Source organism: Epinephelus lanceolatus, chromosome 3 (assembly GCF_041903045.1).
Source record: "Epinephelus lanceolatus isolate andai-2023 chromosome 3, ASM4190304v1, whole genome shotgun sequence".
In the NCBI taxonomy this organism is placed as follows: Eukaryota; Metazoa; Chordata; class Actinopteri; order Perciformes; family Serranidae; genus Epinephelus; species Epinephelus lanceolatus.
Genome location: NC_135736.1, coordinates 36,191,073 through 36,205,099, shown reverse-complemented (window position 1 = coordinate 36,205,099; position 14,027 = coordinate 36,191,073). Strand labels below are relative to the sequence as shown.

The window sequence follows — 14,027 nt, the reverse complement described above, 5'->3', positions numbered from 1 at the left end:
TTTCTATTGGTAATTTGGCAATTTTGTCGCACACACACAGGTTTTTCCGTTATGTGTGCCAGTAACTTGCCTGCACTAAGTGGGAGGATACACGCAGTATGTGCTCTCTCAGTAATCAGGCAGTGCAGGAAAAACTGTATGAGAATATGTATCTTTACTGGCACTTGATATCAAGAGCACAAGATGCACGGACAGACTGTAATCGAAAGCTGATCAACAATTCCTGTGGATGATAGGAGAACTGTTTCCACTTTAATAAAACCCCGAAGGAGAAAAAGAGATGTTTCTTTCAAATTGTAGAAGTTCTAGTTTTTCTCAGTGCAGCTCAGCACAGTGGACGATTGGATATGCAAAAAGCAGGTCAAAGTTCACTAAGCTTGAGCTCAGAAAGACAAGAGAGACAGATGCTTTTCTCTGTCCTCTCCCTGCATTTGAACCAAAGTGAGTGGAATACCAGTCTTCACGCCCTGAGGCATATTCGCATATAAGATTTTGTGTTATCAAAGAAATTCTTTCTTACTTTCTTACTACTGGGTTTGTGAATTCACTCAAAATATTGCACGTAAAGGTCAGTGACTTTAAAAACATTGCACAAGATAACACAGAAATGGTAACTTCAATATTTCGATGATAAAAAATAGTCACAGGTGTTCAGGCCTGCACAGACTGTTAAAAGTTGAAAGCTGTGAGGGATCAACACCTTTGACAGTTTCCAGCACCTGCATTAGACATAACTAACAGGTAGCTTTTATATCGGACAGACTGCGGTCTTTTTTGGTAATGCCCTCACCCCCTATTGGTCAACTGGGAAAACATTTTGGGGACATGCTTCAACAGCTTAATCAAAAATATCCACCAAGTTTACTGATAAGTGATTTATAATATGATATGATTTAGCGGATAAACTCTCATTGACTTATGGCCAAATTCTTCACCAGGCCAATGCACTTGTCCAGAACAGGTGGCGCCCCCTACTGAGCAAATTCAAAATTATTTCACACACTAGGTTTAACACTGTTACGAAACATAACCTGCAAGTGATTGCACAAAAAAATTCTGATTTGTAGTCTTATTAGTGCTATGCCCCGTCTTTTTTTTTTCTTTGCACTTGGAGCGCCCCCTGGTGGTCAATTCGAATGAAAATTTCAGGGTATGTGTCAGGTACTCTGTGGACATATCTAGCAAGTTTTGTAATGATTTGCCAAAGGGTTGTGGAGTTAGGTCTAATGTGCTAAGCCACGCCCCTCCTGAAGTTCATTGGTCAATATCTTGAAAACTAAAAAAGACGTAAACAAGCTTTATGCAAGTTTTGTGAAGCTTTATCTAATTGTAATGCACAGATAATTTGATAGTGATTGAATCTACGATTTAGGAAGAAATGCCAAAAAAGAGTTTTTCAAAAAAATCTAAATGGAAGAAAATCTAATTGGGCAGACTTTAATGGTTCTTGAGGATGTTTTTTGTAGAGCACACTGAGCTGGATTTTTGTGTGCAACTTCAAGTCAAAAGGACTGATGATGGGAGGGGCATCTCCTTTCCAAAATTGCAATTTTAATCTATAGCCCCCATCAGGCTGATTGTAGTCTCGCCACCAGACAATTAGAGATCTCCGCTTTCTGATAGTCTGGGGACACTCCTTTCTAAAGTGTGTTTAACACACCGGCAAAAACAGCCGGCAACAAAGCAACGCCTCTTGCATTTTTGAAAAGGACACGCCTTCTCGGAAATGTGTGCTCCTCCTTTTTTGGTTCGCAAGGAAACAAACACACAGAGAGCTTGAAAATGGATGCCGAGAGATTAAACTCCGTTTTATCAAACGTGTGCTCATCCGTGAAGAAAATATTTTTTCCAGCGGATGTCTTAGTTACAACATGATTGAGGTAACTGGAGTAGTTTCATGTCATATCTGACAACGGGAGGCTTTTAACAGATGATGTCCTGTTGTTAGCTTTGCTGCTAGTGTTAGCTGTCCCTGTCAGCTGCAGCCACCGATGCTTTCTAGACATCGTGATTTCCCAAAACTGAATAAATACCACACATAGCAACACAAAACTGCTTTGCTAGCTCAATCATGTTGTAACTAAGATATCCGCTGGAAAGATATTTTTTTCAGGGACTGTTTAATGAGTTATTACCTATTACAGACACCGCTAACGGCTAACAGGGCTAACAGCTAACAGTTAGCCCAGCTAAACGTGCACACAGAAATAGTAATGTTTGTTCAATCATTGTGTTTATAGACTTTACAAACATCGGATTAGTCCAAACGGTGATACAATGATGTGAAAAATGTGATATATAGGCTATATATATAGCTTAAAGCTCTGCTGGTTTTCTACCCGGAAGTATTTGTAAACAACAAGGCGATTCCCTCTATAGTCCGGCCGGACGGATGAATCATGGCCTTGTAAAAGATTATGTTTGTTTCTTTTAGTTGGCGAGAATGACGAACACCCACTAACTTTGATGGCTGAGCCATTTTGTACCGCTACACGTGTTTCTAGTGGGACTATGTTTACAAGCACAAGAGTTCAGCGGGCCACCGAAGGACCGCCCTGCAGATTTACTATTGGTTCTGCAATGTAGGGAGTTTTTTAAACTCTGAAATTGTATCCGCCCATCTAAACACAAAATCAGGGAGAAAGTCATCAGTCTTTAGTTAAGCAAAGCATCTAAAGACTGACTTGTGAGTCTAGGCTGATTGAGGTTAAATTTCTTGAACAGCATTTGCACACAGCTTCCAATCAATAGTGAGTCTACAATGTGCCAGGGTTTCAACCCTTCAGCATAGATAAGACAGTAGGTAGATGCAGCACATCCATCCATCTTTTTCAGAGATATTTTCTGTAACCATAACACATACCAAACTGACGCAGGTCCAGGCAGAGGTTTGCTCCCTCCACCAAGCTGGTGTTCTGACACATGGACCAAACGTTGAAGTACATGAAGACTGGCAGGCTGGTGAACGCTGTCACTCCGAGCCATACCAGGAAGAACAGGTAGGCCAGGAACATCAGCTGCAAATACAGAGACAAGACATGAGTGACATAGATGACATGTTTTGCATGAGACAACTGTTACTTTACAAACGTAAAAATAGTATTCAAAAAATCTGTAGTGTTTTAGAAAATAGACCTATTAAGTTGCTTATTGACACTTTATCTAATGAACTCATTTTATATATTGCATTCATTATGTAAAGTGGACTCATTTATACATAATATGCAAAAAGTACAATATTCATCTGCAACGTTCATTTCCCATTATGCCATTAACACTTTTTGAAATTAGATTCATACTGTATGTGATACACTGCACAAGTGTGAAGGTAATTGTGTCAGTGCTCTCCATCATTTCACACTGAGGCATTAAAACACCTACAACTGACTGCCGATTACTGTTTTCTCTTTCTCTTTTTTGCCTTTTAGCGTTCTCTCACAGGCCAAAGATCTGCATGTGTGAGTGTGTGTGCGTGCGCTGTGTGTCTCCAGAGGCCTGGACCAGAAAGCTTTCCTTCTCCACTGCGCAGAGAACTACAGATGTGAGGGAAACATTTCCTGGGCAGATGAGCAGAAGTGGACAATGCCTAATCTCTCTCTCTCTCTCTCTCTCTGTCTCCCTCCTCCACATGAATCAGACGTGACTAACAGAAAGAGGCCACATGGAGACTGAGTTTCGCAGTGAGAAACACAGACAATAAAATAATTCAGGGGACAACTGCACAAAGATCTGTTGTGCTGATTAAAGTGAGTTAGGCCAGTCCTGGGTTTGTTCCAAAACAGTGTCCAGTACCTGGAAATCTTTATCCGGAGGGAGGTGCTAATATTACACAACATTAAAGGATGAGGTTGGTGTCGATATTTTTCCTCTGAGAAAACCAAAACCAACAATACTTCATAATACATCATTTTAGAATCAGATTTATTTACTCTGAAACACAAATACTGATATTAAGAAGCAACCACAATAGATCATTAGAACAAAGTGAGTCACTTAAAGAGAGGCAGAGTGATACTCAAAAAATCACCTAGTTTACATATTGTCCTTGGTTTATCTGTCTGTAATAATGTATATGGCAAGTTTAAACCTGGACATGTAGTTTACAAAGCATTTTTGGCAGGTTCTTCTTCCTATTTTCGACAATGTTTCTATTCAAATAAAACATGATATTCATCCCCCAGGCGACTGTCATTACATAAATTACAGAAGCTTTTATTCCTTTCCAAACTCTTTGTATCCTCCTGCTATTTTAGGAATTGGAATCTCAAAGATTTCAAATAGCCTGGGCATTCCTCCTGTTTTCACAAAATGATTACTTCTGAGTTATAGTCCTCTTTAAATTCACAGTAGAAGTCACATGATGGCATACTCTCAAGAAAGGGTGTAGATTTTATTTCAGCATGGAGGGGGACATATGAATCAGGGGGTTTGGGGATGATCCTCCATATAAAATTTCGAGTGCATTAAAATTGTAATTAAATGTCTTTTATTTTTTCAAATAAAAGCTCTCTGGGGGGACTTGTTCTAAATATTTGGGGGATATGTCACCTGCATTCCCCCCTGAAACCTAAACCTGTGCTGTGGAGCTCATCATGCCACTTCTGCAGGAACTGATCTTTTAAAGGTCCAGTGTGTTGGATTTAGGGTGATATACTGGCAGAAATGGAATATGACAGTAAAATAATTATGTTTTCTTTGGGGTATAATCACCTGAAATAAGAACAGTTGCGTTTTTGTTACATTTAAATGGGCTGTTTATATCTACATAGGGAACGAGTTCTCGTTTACGCAGATCGCCATGTTGCACCGTCATGTATCTGCAGCAGCCCAGAACGGGCAAACTAACCACTGGCTCTAATAAGGCCAATTGTTTGTTTCATGTCTGCCATCATAAGCCCCTTTTACACTGCCAGATTTTTGGCAAATGTTGGGCCATTTTGCCGGAGAGCTGTGAGCGCTTAGATACACAGAGCCGGATTGGCGAGTTGATCCGAGGTGCCCAATTTTCCCCCTTGTAGGGTAGACATATTGACGGAACCCTATTAGTTTAAACAGACCGAGGCGCCCTTCCGCAACAAGAGGGGCTGTTGAAGACTTATGGGAGGAGATGTTGATGACGCCGCATGTGCAAGCCACTGGCGGTGGATAAACAGGAAATAGCTGATAGCAGGAATGAGCAGCTAGTAGCAAGAGGGAAACGCAAACCTGACAGACACTGTAAATATGAGCAACTGGGGAGACAAGGAATTGCACGCCCTCCTTGTCCTCACAAACGAAGAACCGTCAAATGACGGGGACGGTGAAGGACGGGCCAACTAACAAGAGAATTGCCGAAGGACTGACCAGCTGTGGCTTCCCTCCCACGTCACTGTTTACGTCACACGCTGAGCTAAATGTTTTTTTTACTTGCTCACGCCCCCCATTGCCCCGAAAAAGGTGCATTCTGTATAAACAAAAGTAAGTAGGTGACATTTTGCTGCACTCCCCGATTTTGTTTTTATACTGCCAATGCTGAAAGCAGACTGATTGGGCTTTCCTGCAAATTTGCACAATTCCTATCTAAAAAGGGCTATTGTTAGAAGCCCCTCCACGAAAAGCAGCAATGGAAAATCTTATTTTTTTTAAAATGTGAAACTGCTTTATTCAGTGTTTTTACCAGTTTAAATCACTGGTTCTCTTTGTTTTGGAGAGGAGGAGACCTCTGCAGATAATTCGACTCCTGGTAAAAACCTCCTGAATGTGTGATCTTAAGTTATCAGAGAAAAAAGGTGCTCACACATTAGCAGTTGCTAGGCTGACAGCACAACTGCAACGAACCGAGCAGCGTCGGAGAAACACTAATTTGTAACATGAAACTGCTCTATTCAGTGTCTTTACTGGTTAAATCACGTGGTCCATTGGTTTTTAAGAGGATGACACCTCTGCAGATAATTCGGCTCCTGCTTGAAACCTCCATAACGTCCGCATCATAAATCAGATGAGCACACACTAAGCTATCAGAGAGAAAGGTGAGCACACATTAGCAGACGCTCGGTGAGCAGCCGTCTGTATGGTGCCAAACAGCGCAGAAGAAACGGTTTGTAACATGGAACTGCTTTATTCAGGGTTTTTAATGGTTTTAATCACCTGATGCGTTTGTTTTAGAGAGGTAGAGACCTCTGCAGAAAATTCAGTTCACGGTAAAAACCCCATGAACACTGAGGGAATTCTTATCAGAATTAAATAAACAATATAGGGATGCACAATAATATCTACATGTGATACAACGGTAAACAACATAACTGATATCACAAGCCTTTTAGGAATTTAGTCTAATATTTTTGACCTCCACTCTGTTTGTGGCTCTCACCTTTAAACACACTACTTCCTACGGCACATGTAAAATCTTTAAAAGCAGTGCATAAATATATAGCTTAATTTTTGACAAAAGTCTCACTAATTTCCCAAAGTAGCTGGTCATTGGATCTTTGGGGACTATTCTGTGTGTGTGTGTTCATGAAGGAACTTGTCACCTAGAGCAACCGTTTGGCTCATAATGTGTATTTAAAGGTCCACAACTGTGTTTTTTTTAATTAGTGTTTAATCACCTGAAACAAAAAATCATTGTGTTTTTGTTACCTTAGAATGAGCTGTTCATATCAAAGCAGGTCCTCTTATTCAGAGTCCTCCATGTTGTTTTTACAGTAGGCCAGAACGGACAAACTACTGGCTCCCATTTACGTTTAAGCGTCGGCCACCATAGTTCCCCTACACACTTGCATGGATGTATAAAGAGAACTTTATGCAGCGTTGGCACACGAAGCCAAAAATGTTTAACTGCCACATATATTACCTGGATAATCGGCACTGCTTCCACACTGTCTGGCCCATAAGAGTCTGCTGGTTTAATGCTCCACTAGCTTGAAATTATTTAATTGTGCTGCTCTTCTATAATTTCCAAACGTTATTGGACCGGATGGATCAGATTCTGATAGCAAAACAAGTCATTTTGCAGGGTTGTTTCTGGGCCACATGGCATCCCTTGAAGGCTGTGATTCCACTGTTTGGCCACTATGAAAATTGGCTTCAAAGCCACTTCCTGCAGAGCTGCACACTTGGCACACAGAAGCAGCTTCAGTTTGTTGCAATCTGCAACCTCACCACTAGATGCCACTAAATCCTAAACACTAGACCTAAAGTTTGGAGTTTTTTGCACAGGGTATCAGGCTTTGTTACGCACACAATTCTTGTTGGTTTTGGTGTTTGTATTTCAACAGGAAAAACATGATACCAGCCTTTACCCTTAAACGATGTAATCCATTACTGCCAACTACCCAAAAACATCTTGCTACAAGCCCTTTGTTTATCTGACAGTGTGACAATACAATTAATTTGTCAGCGTATCACATCAAATATACTGGTTAGAGAGATCTCTTACAAATGCAGTCAGGCAGCGTCCACAGGCAGTGATCTTGAACTCTCCATAGAGATCCCTAATAGCTCCGGTGGTGAAAAAGCCCTCCACCAGCAACAGCACTCCAAACACAAAGAATCCAGCTGCAAGGCCATAGATGATGTACTTCAGGATGTCAATGCTGTGGAGAAAACACACACACACACACACACACACACACACTGTGTCAGTAATTACTGAGTATGTTTATTTTCATGCTACATCTTGAAGTGTTATTTGTAGACTTAATATCATATCTTCAGCTTAATTACCAAGTGTAATCGCCATTTACAATTCAGAGATAATAAGTGAAGATGGAGGATGAGGCGTGATCTGTGATAAGTGGGTTGGTTTTGGTAGTGGGCACTTTCCCTATTATAATGAGTGGAAAACTTGTATGGTCAGCTCCCTCACACTCTTCAGGCAAATATTTTAACTGATATGAATAACAAGTGTCACATTTAGCTCAGTACTGCATCAAGATGTTATGTTTGTGTACATGTACATGGTTTCTAGGGCTGTAACGGTTTGTGTATTTGTAACGAAGCATCATAGTACACGGTCACAGTCTGCTGCTCACAGCTGCAGAATACATGGTATGAGATCAATGCACATAAGGTGTGACCAGTGTTCACATACGGGACTTCTGCTGCAAACTTTTAGCCCTACACTGGTAACACATTTGGTGAGCTTGAGTTTAGCTGTTGGACAGAGTGGGTGTAAGAACATTGGTTCCTGTGGAATGTTTTGGAAACGATATTTTCTGAGACAGTTATAGTACTGTGAAATTCTCATACCGCTGGAACCCTATGTGTGAGTCAGTCACACTATGGTAAGTGCAAATGCTGGAGCTGCAAGACCTGCCCATGGGTTCCCAGGCAGCTACAACAGCAACGGAAAGAGAGTTGGGCACAAGATTAGGTCACTGTGCACCGTAGCTCTACCATTGTAGGGGATATGAATGTAAACACATCCAACATGCGAACACACATTCAAGGCATCACCCAGATGTGCCAATTAGCAGGATAATAAATGCTTGGGTGCTTTGAATATTTAAAAATAGCCAGGTAGAACTTCTATTGCACAAGGCTTATTATTGTATCTCCAGTATTTTGGTGTTTGTTCAGTGCAATACCCAAGTGTTTGAAATGCTCCTTATTTTTATAGTAAAAAATATTTTTCCAGAGTTGCCTGAGTGCAAAATACTATCTCAGTCCCCAGCAAGAGGATTGTGTCCATCTATGACACTTGCACTACTGTCTGTTAAAAAAAACATGAAAAGAAACAGATCTATATTTTTTTCTCGCTGCACCAAACTCACACCGAATCGTGGGTTTGTGTACTGTTACAGTAAATCCCTGCTGGTTTCTGACAAAATCAGAAAAATCTGCTCATGGATTATTGTTGCTGAATCAGTTTTTCCACCACTGAAAACTGAAGGCATCAGCACTGATGGAATTTATTCCCAGACTGGCCAAATATCAGATAATATTCCCTGAACAGAAATCCATTTAGTAGGCTACTGAGTCAGACCACATATGGACCTGTAATTACCTGTCAAACTGACAATGTGTTGTGTATTTATTAGGAAGACTAAAGGCTGTAATGGTTCTCACAGGGGTGATGGAAAAAATACAAGAGGCCAACCAGTAATGTACCTAAAGATGAAAACTTTGTCCTGTGATCCTGAATGTGATGAGTTTATCCTAAAAGCACAGACCAACACATTCTCACTCTGACCTCGTCACATATCGACGTTTGGTCATGGACCTTCCACATCCAGATATGTCGTGAAAGGTACCCTGGGTGCATTGATTGTTGACGTTCTGGGGTGTCCTGTCAAGTTATGTCTATTCCACACATTGTCTTCTTTCAAAATACACCTCCATTTTCATAAGAAATGTACAGTTTCCTATGACTTTCAAAATAAACGCACTATGTCAGTACACCAATGCAAATTGACGTTATTTTTCCTCCAAAAACTGATGCACATGGTTGGGTTAAGGCAACAAAAATCGTACGGGATGCAAGCACCACTGTCCAGGGTGAAAGTCCCTATTAGGACTTTCGCCGCCTTAACTTTCGTTCTTGCCCCAAAGTTAAGACGGCAACTGGCTGTGTATCATGCCAATGTTAAAGGATGGCTTTTTCGTCAGTGTCTGAAGCCGCAAGTCACTGCCCAAGCGCTGGATTACAACGCCTTCGAGTACGGGTTGCTCAGACACATCAAACCAACATCAAAGAACTAGTCACGACGAAGGCCAGTGTTGTGTTGCCTCATGTTGCCTGTGTCTTGGCCAAAAAGATGCCTTGAACGCACTGCAAAGAATACAGCTAGCAGCCAACTAGCATGTACATTCTGCCTGCGTCAGAGGAAATAACTCTCCCCACCAGCAGGTGGCCGTCGTCTGTATTTATTATTCAAAAAGAGAAACTGGAAGACTGACAAGATTTAAGACACTAGGAAGTCTGTTGATGTTGCAGGAACAATTATATTTGCTGTGCGTCAGCGAACACTTACGAACTGTTTCTGCTAAAGACCTCAATGGCTGAAAAAATAATCTTACTTAATAACAACTTTGTTTCAGTCTCAGTCTCTGGACTTAAGTTGTTTGTCAGCTTTCCTCACTTCCGTTTCTCTTCTTGTACACTGAGCATAACTGCCAGTCAGATTTATTTAATTGGGTTGGGCTCCATTAGGTCCAACGCTGATTCAGCATGCTGAACTGGCTGAAAAGTTGCCAACAAGGGCCCAGTGGTACCAAAGGTGCGGGACACACCGCAAAAACTAGGGCGACAGATGCTCACCAATGGCCCAACGTTGACCGTCAGCCAACAGTCGGCCTGGTGTGTCAGGGCCCTGACTGTGATAAGAAACTTGCGGCATGAGTGTAATGAAATGTAATTTGCAATTTATATTTATTATGCCAAAAATATGAAAGAAAAAACAAATCACTCACATGGTGAACACATCCAGCGTTTCTCCCGGGGCTCTGATGACTTCAAAGTAGTTCTGAAGGATGGTGACGGTGCCGCTCAAAGCCTCATGGCCACATCCACAGAACAAGGCCACACCCATGTAGAGGAGAATAGTGGCAATGAGAGAGGCCCAGGGCAGACTGCCCACACACCGCTCACAACACTCCTTACAGCCTGAACGGACAGAAAAAGACACAAGTGTTATGCTGACAGTATCTTTAACATCAGTATGATGAAGTAAATAATCTATGAATGATAACAGCCGTCGACATAAAGTTCATATGTCCGAAATAGATGATTCAGAGAGCTGATGGTGAAAATTTTTAGGCACGTACGTGCACAATGATAATGACAATACAAGGCACGTACAAAACAAGTTCCGATGAACAATTCTGGGAGAGTGACACAGCTTCAAACAAAAAAATTAACAAATCAAACAGGCAACCGACAACAAAAAGATATCAATGAAAGCCAGTTTCTAAACAAAGTATCAACACCCCAGAGGAAATAATGCAAATCAGTGACGCAAGCACCAGCCCCCTGCCTATGACTTCTGCTGTGAAAGACTCACAGCTCCATTGAGACTGCAGAGATGAAAAGTATGGCAAAACATTTCCTAACTGCGTCCCAAAGTGTATTCATTAATTGTGAGCTCATTAAATATCAGTTTATGTTTTAAATTCTCTGGCTCGAGTTGATTAGCGGCCTTGGTACAGAGCTTGAATGCATAAATACACTAAAGCACTGGTGACATAATGCATAGGACATACACCCATACACACACACATACACACGTCTGTGGCAGCTGCACATGTAAACTGATAGTGAACCTACAGAGGTAAAGGAATGTTCACACTTAAGTTAATTTGCTTGTGAGATGGTTACTTTCATACTGTGCAGATACAGACGAAAGAAGTGTCTCACTCTCCAGGAACACGCCAACTTTTAGGAAGTACGTTTGTTGCCATCTTTCCCAGACTCAGCTGAGGCAATCAATATCAGTTTAATTTCTGTGTCCAGTACAAAGATACATAAGGACTACTTGCTAGACTACCTCTCATACAAGGGAGGGGAGGGGATATAACCTTCCTACACCACCCTAAGCTGTTTAAATTACACCTGTTGGGCACTTGTCATTGAGGTTAGGCAAGAAAGCTGTTAGAGAGGTACTTTCCATACATTGATGGAGGATATAGTTCCTCTTGAGAACTGTCTGATTAAACCAGAGCAACCAAGACATTGTTTCTGGAAAGTGATTGAGATACACTTTTTTAGTGCTTCGAGCACCACAAACAAAATGAATCATCTCCTGTGTATTAGAGTGGAGGCAGAATATCACGATCTGGTCACAAATAAACAAAACTGTCTCCATGGCTAAATATCACTCGTGGTAAGTGAGAAAATATGTTTGTCATTTTGGGCGAGCTGACCCTTTCAGGAGCATGTTGTGAGAGGAGTTTTGTGATCTACATGATGCAACTTAGCAGATAAGAGAACATATTCTTAGTGAGAGAAATATTAGCTGTTTTTTTAACCTGATTAATAAGATTTATCTACTTGCCATGTTGTGGTTTTGAATGGTAGCCTACACCGACAGTCCAGGCATTTTAAAATGACTCATGTGTGGCTGCCTTTGGAGCTGTGATGTGCTGTACTTGCAGCCAGATAAAGGGTAAACTTTCCTGTTTTAGAATAGTTAGAGGAAAAGGCTGCAGTACAGGAAGAGAAATTTTCAAACCAGAAATACTTCAACAGCTCCCGTAGCCATGTTCATGACTGTGTTTCCCTTGAAAACACTTCAGATATAATGTTAGGGATCAGGATCATAACAGGACCAGGCACACAAAGATGCAGATGTTTTTCCTCATGCATTTCTTTACTAGTACAACTGCAAACAGGTGTGTAGTAACAAATCATTATATTTAATGTGGATTGTGGTGTTACACCACAGATTAATCTGCCTTGCATTCGCATATACAGTCGAGAATAGAGTACATGGTTAGGGCAGGTTTGAGGTCACTAGGTTTATTCTGACTGTTTTAATTGTGAATTTGAAAATACACCCTCCTCCTGCAGCTCTCCTCTCTCTGTCCTAAGCCCCTCCCAACAGATGACCATGAGCTTACGCACACGCTCAGTCCAGTAACCCAGTGTTTCCCATACATTGATTTATTAATCTTATTTAATTGTAGTACAATTTGAGATAAGAATTAGCTCCTGGATGGCCTTTTGGTCGGTGACTGTAGCGGCTTGAATTTGGCCAGTGCAAACCCCCCATTGCCAGGTGTCGCAGCGGGCTGGTGGCCAGCAGCAGCGCCGGGTCTAATCTGTGTTACTGCAGCAACAGAAAGTTTGCCCATCTAGTGGCACGGTCTGTCCGGTCACCAGGAGCTGGGGTTTGTGTGGGATGGATTCATATTGCTACGGCTGACTGTGGGTCTATGAAGCTGTTGTCCACTCTCCTCCTGGTGTGATGGTTTGTGATGGTGGGAAATGAGGCCGAGGACACACATCTAACATTCGCCACAGTACATAAACATGAAGTTAAAGCCGCAGCTGTGAGCGGTTCACAGGAGGCTAAACTTAGCAACAGTTTCTGTCCATCTCTGGAACATTTTGATGATACTGACACTGGTTTTATTGCTTTAATTCTGAGGCTCTCTTTTAGTCTTTTTGACACCATCTTCATTTTTTGGGTTGCTTTGCAGTGTAGGCAGTTGTTGCCAATGCTGAAATAGTAACTTTCTCTGTAGGATTCTCCACCATTGAATCAGGCTTTCGCTGAAGGGATGTACACGCACACCTGCATTTGTAGAACAGCCAAAAGGAACACGTCTCTCTGAAATGACCTGTGATTGGCCAAAGTCTTCCATCATGGCGTAGCCTGAAAACGGAGGCAAGAGAAGGTGCAGAAGTCTAGTTTTCTGTCAGACCATTTAAATTGTAATATATTATGGGATTTTTGCCCAATAACGCCAAAATTAAGCTGCAGTTTCTAAACGTCGCCTCCAAAAATCCCAACTATTAGAAGTAAAAATAATGTACAGTTAATGGTGATTTTCCACAAGGAGGGTCTCTTGATTTAAACTAGTGTCTTTTCATGTATGTCTTGGTGATGATTTTGAGATTGCTTTTTTAATTAAGAAGATTTTACAGTTCAGAGAGAGGTATGTTTTGTGTCTTGACTGACAGGCGTCGCTGTCTGTCACAGTCAGTTGTGATGTTTGCTTCTTGCTCAAAATGTCTCCATTTTTGGCTTAAAAACATCCATATCAGCCTTAACATGCACACACACACACGCACACACTGTCTTTAAAATAAGCATGCATGCAGCCACGCCGACTCACTAAAGCCTACACGTAGACAGAGCAGCAATCCTACAGAAAGCAAGGGGAAAGGAAAGACAATCACACACACACATCACTTCCCTACTCCCCCTCCCTGTTGCACGGAAAGGGGTTTGTTTGTGTGTGCGTGTGTGTGTGTGTGTGTGTGTGTGTATATGTGTGTGTGTGAGTCATCGTGCTGCTCAGGTTTAATTGACCAGCCTTGTTGCCATGCCAACAGGGGTGTGGCAGGAGCCTGCTGACCCACTTTGCCTGTAGCGTTGTCATGG

The 14,027-nt window shown here is 41.6% G+C and overlaps 1 protein-coding gene across 1 annotated transcript in view; it reads right to left on the bottom strand.

The window, feature by feature from the left end:
- LOC117255193 (neuronal membrane glycoprotein M6-a) overlaps window positions 1–14,027 on the bottom strand; it is a 41,647-nt gene that overhangs the window by 13,540 nt on the left and 14,080 nt on the right. The window contains exons 2-4 of the mRNA XM_033623841.2: window positions 10,393–10,585; window positions 7,418–7,574; window positions 2,864–3,017 (exon numbers count right to left, since the gene is read on the bottom strand). Coding sequence (XP_033479732.1) covers window positions 2,864–3,017; window positions 7,418–7,574; window positions 10,393–10,585 — 504 coding nt within the window. The remainder of the gene's footprint in view (window positions 1–2,863; window positions 3,018–7,417; window positions 7,575–10,392; window positions 10,586–14,027) is intronic.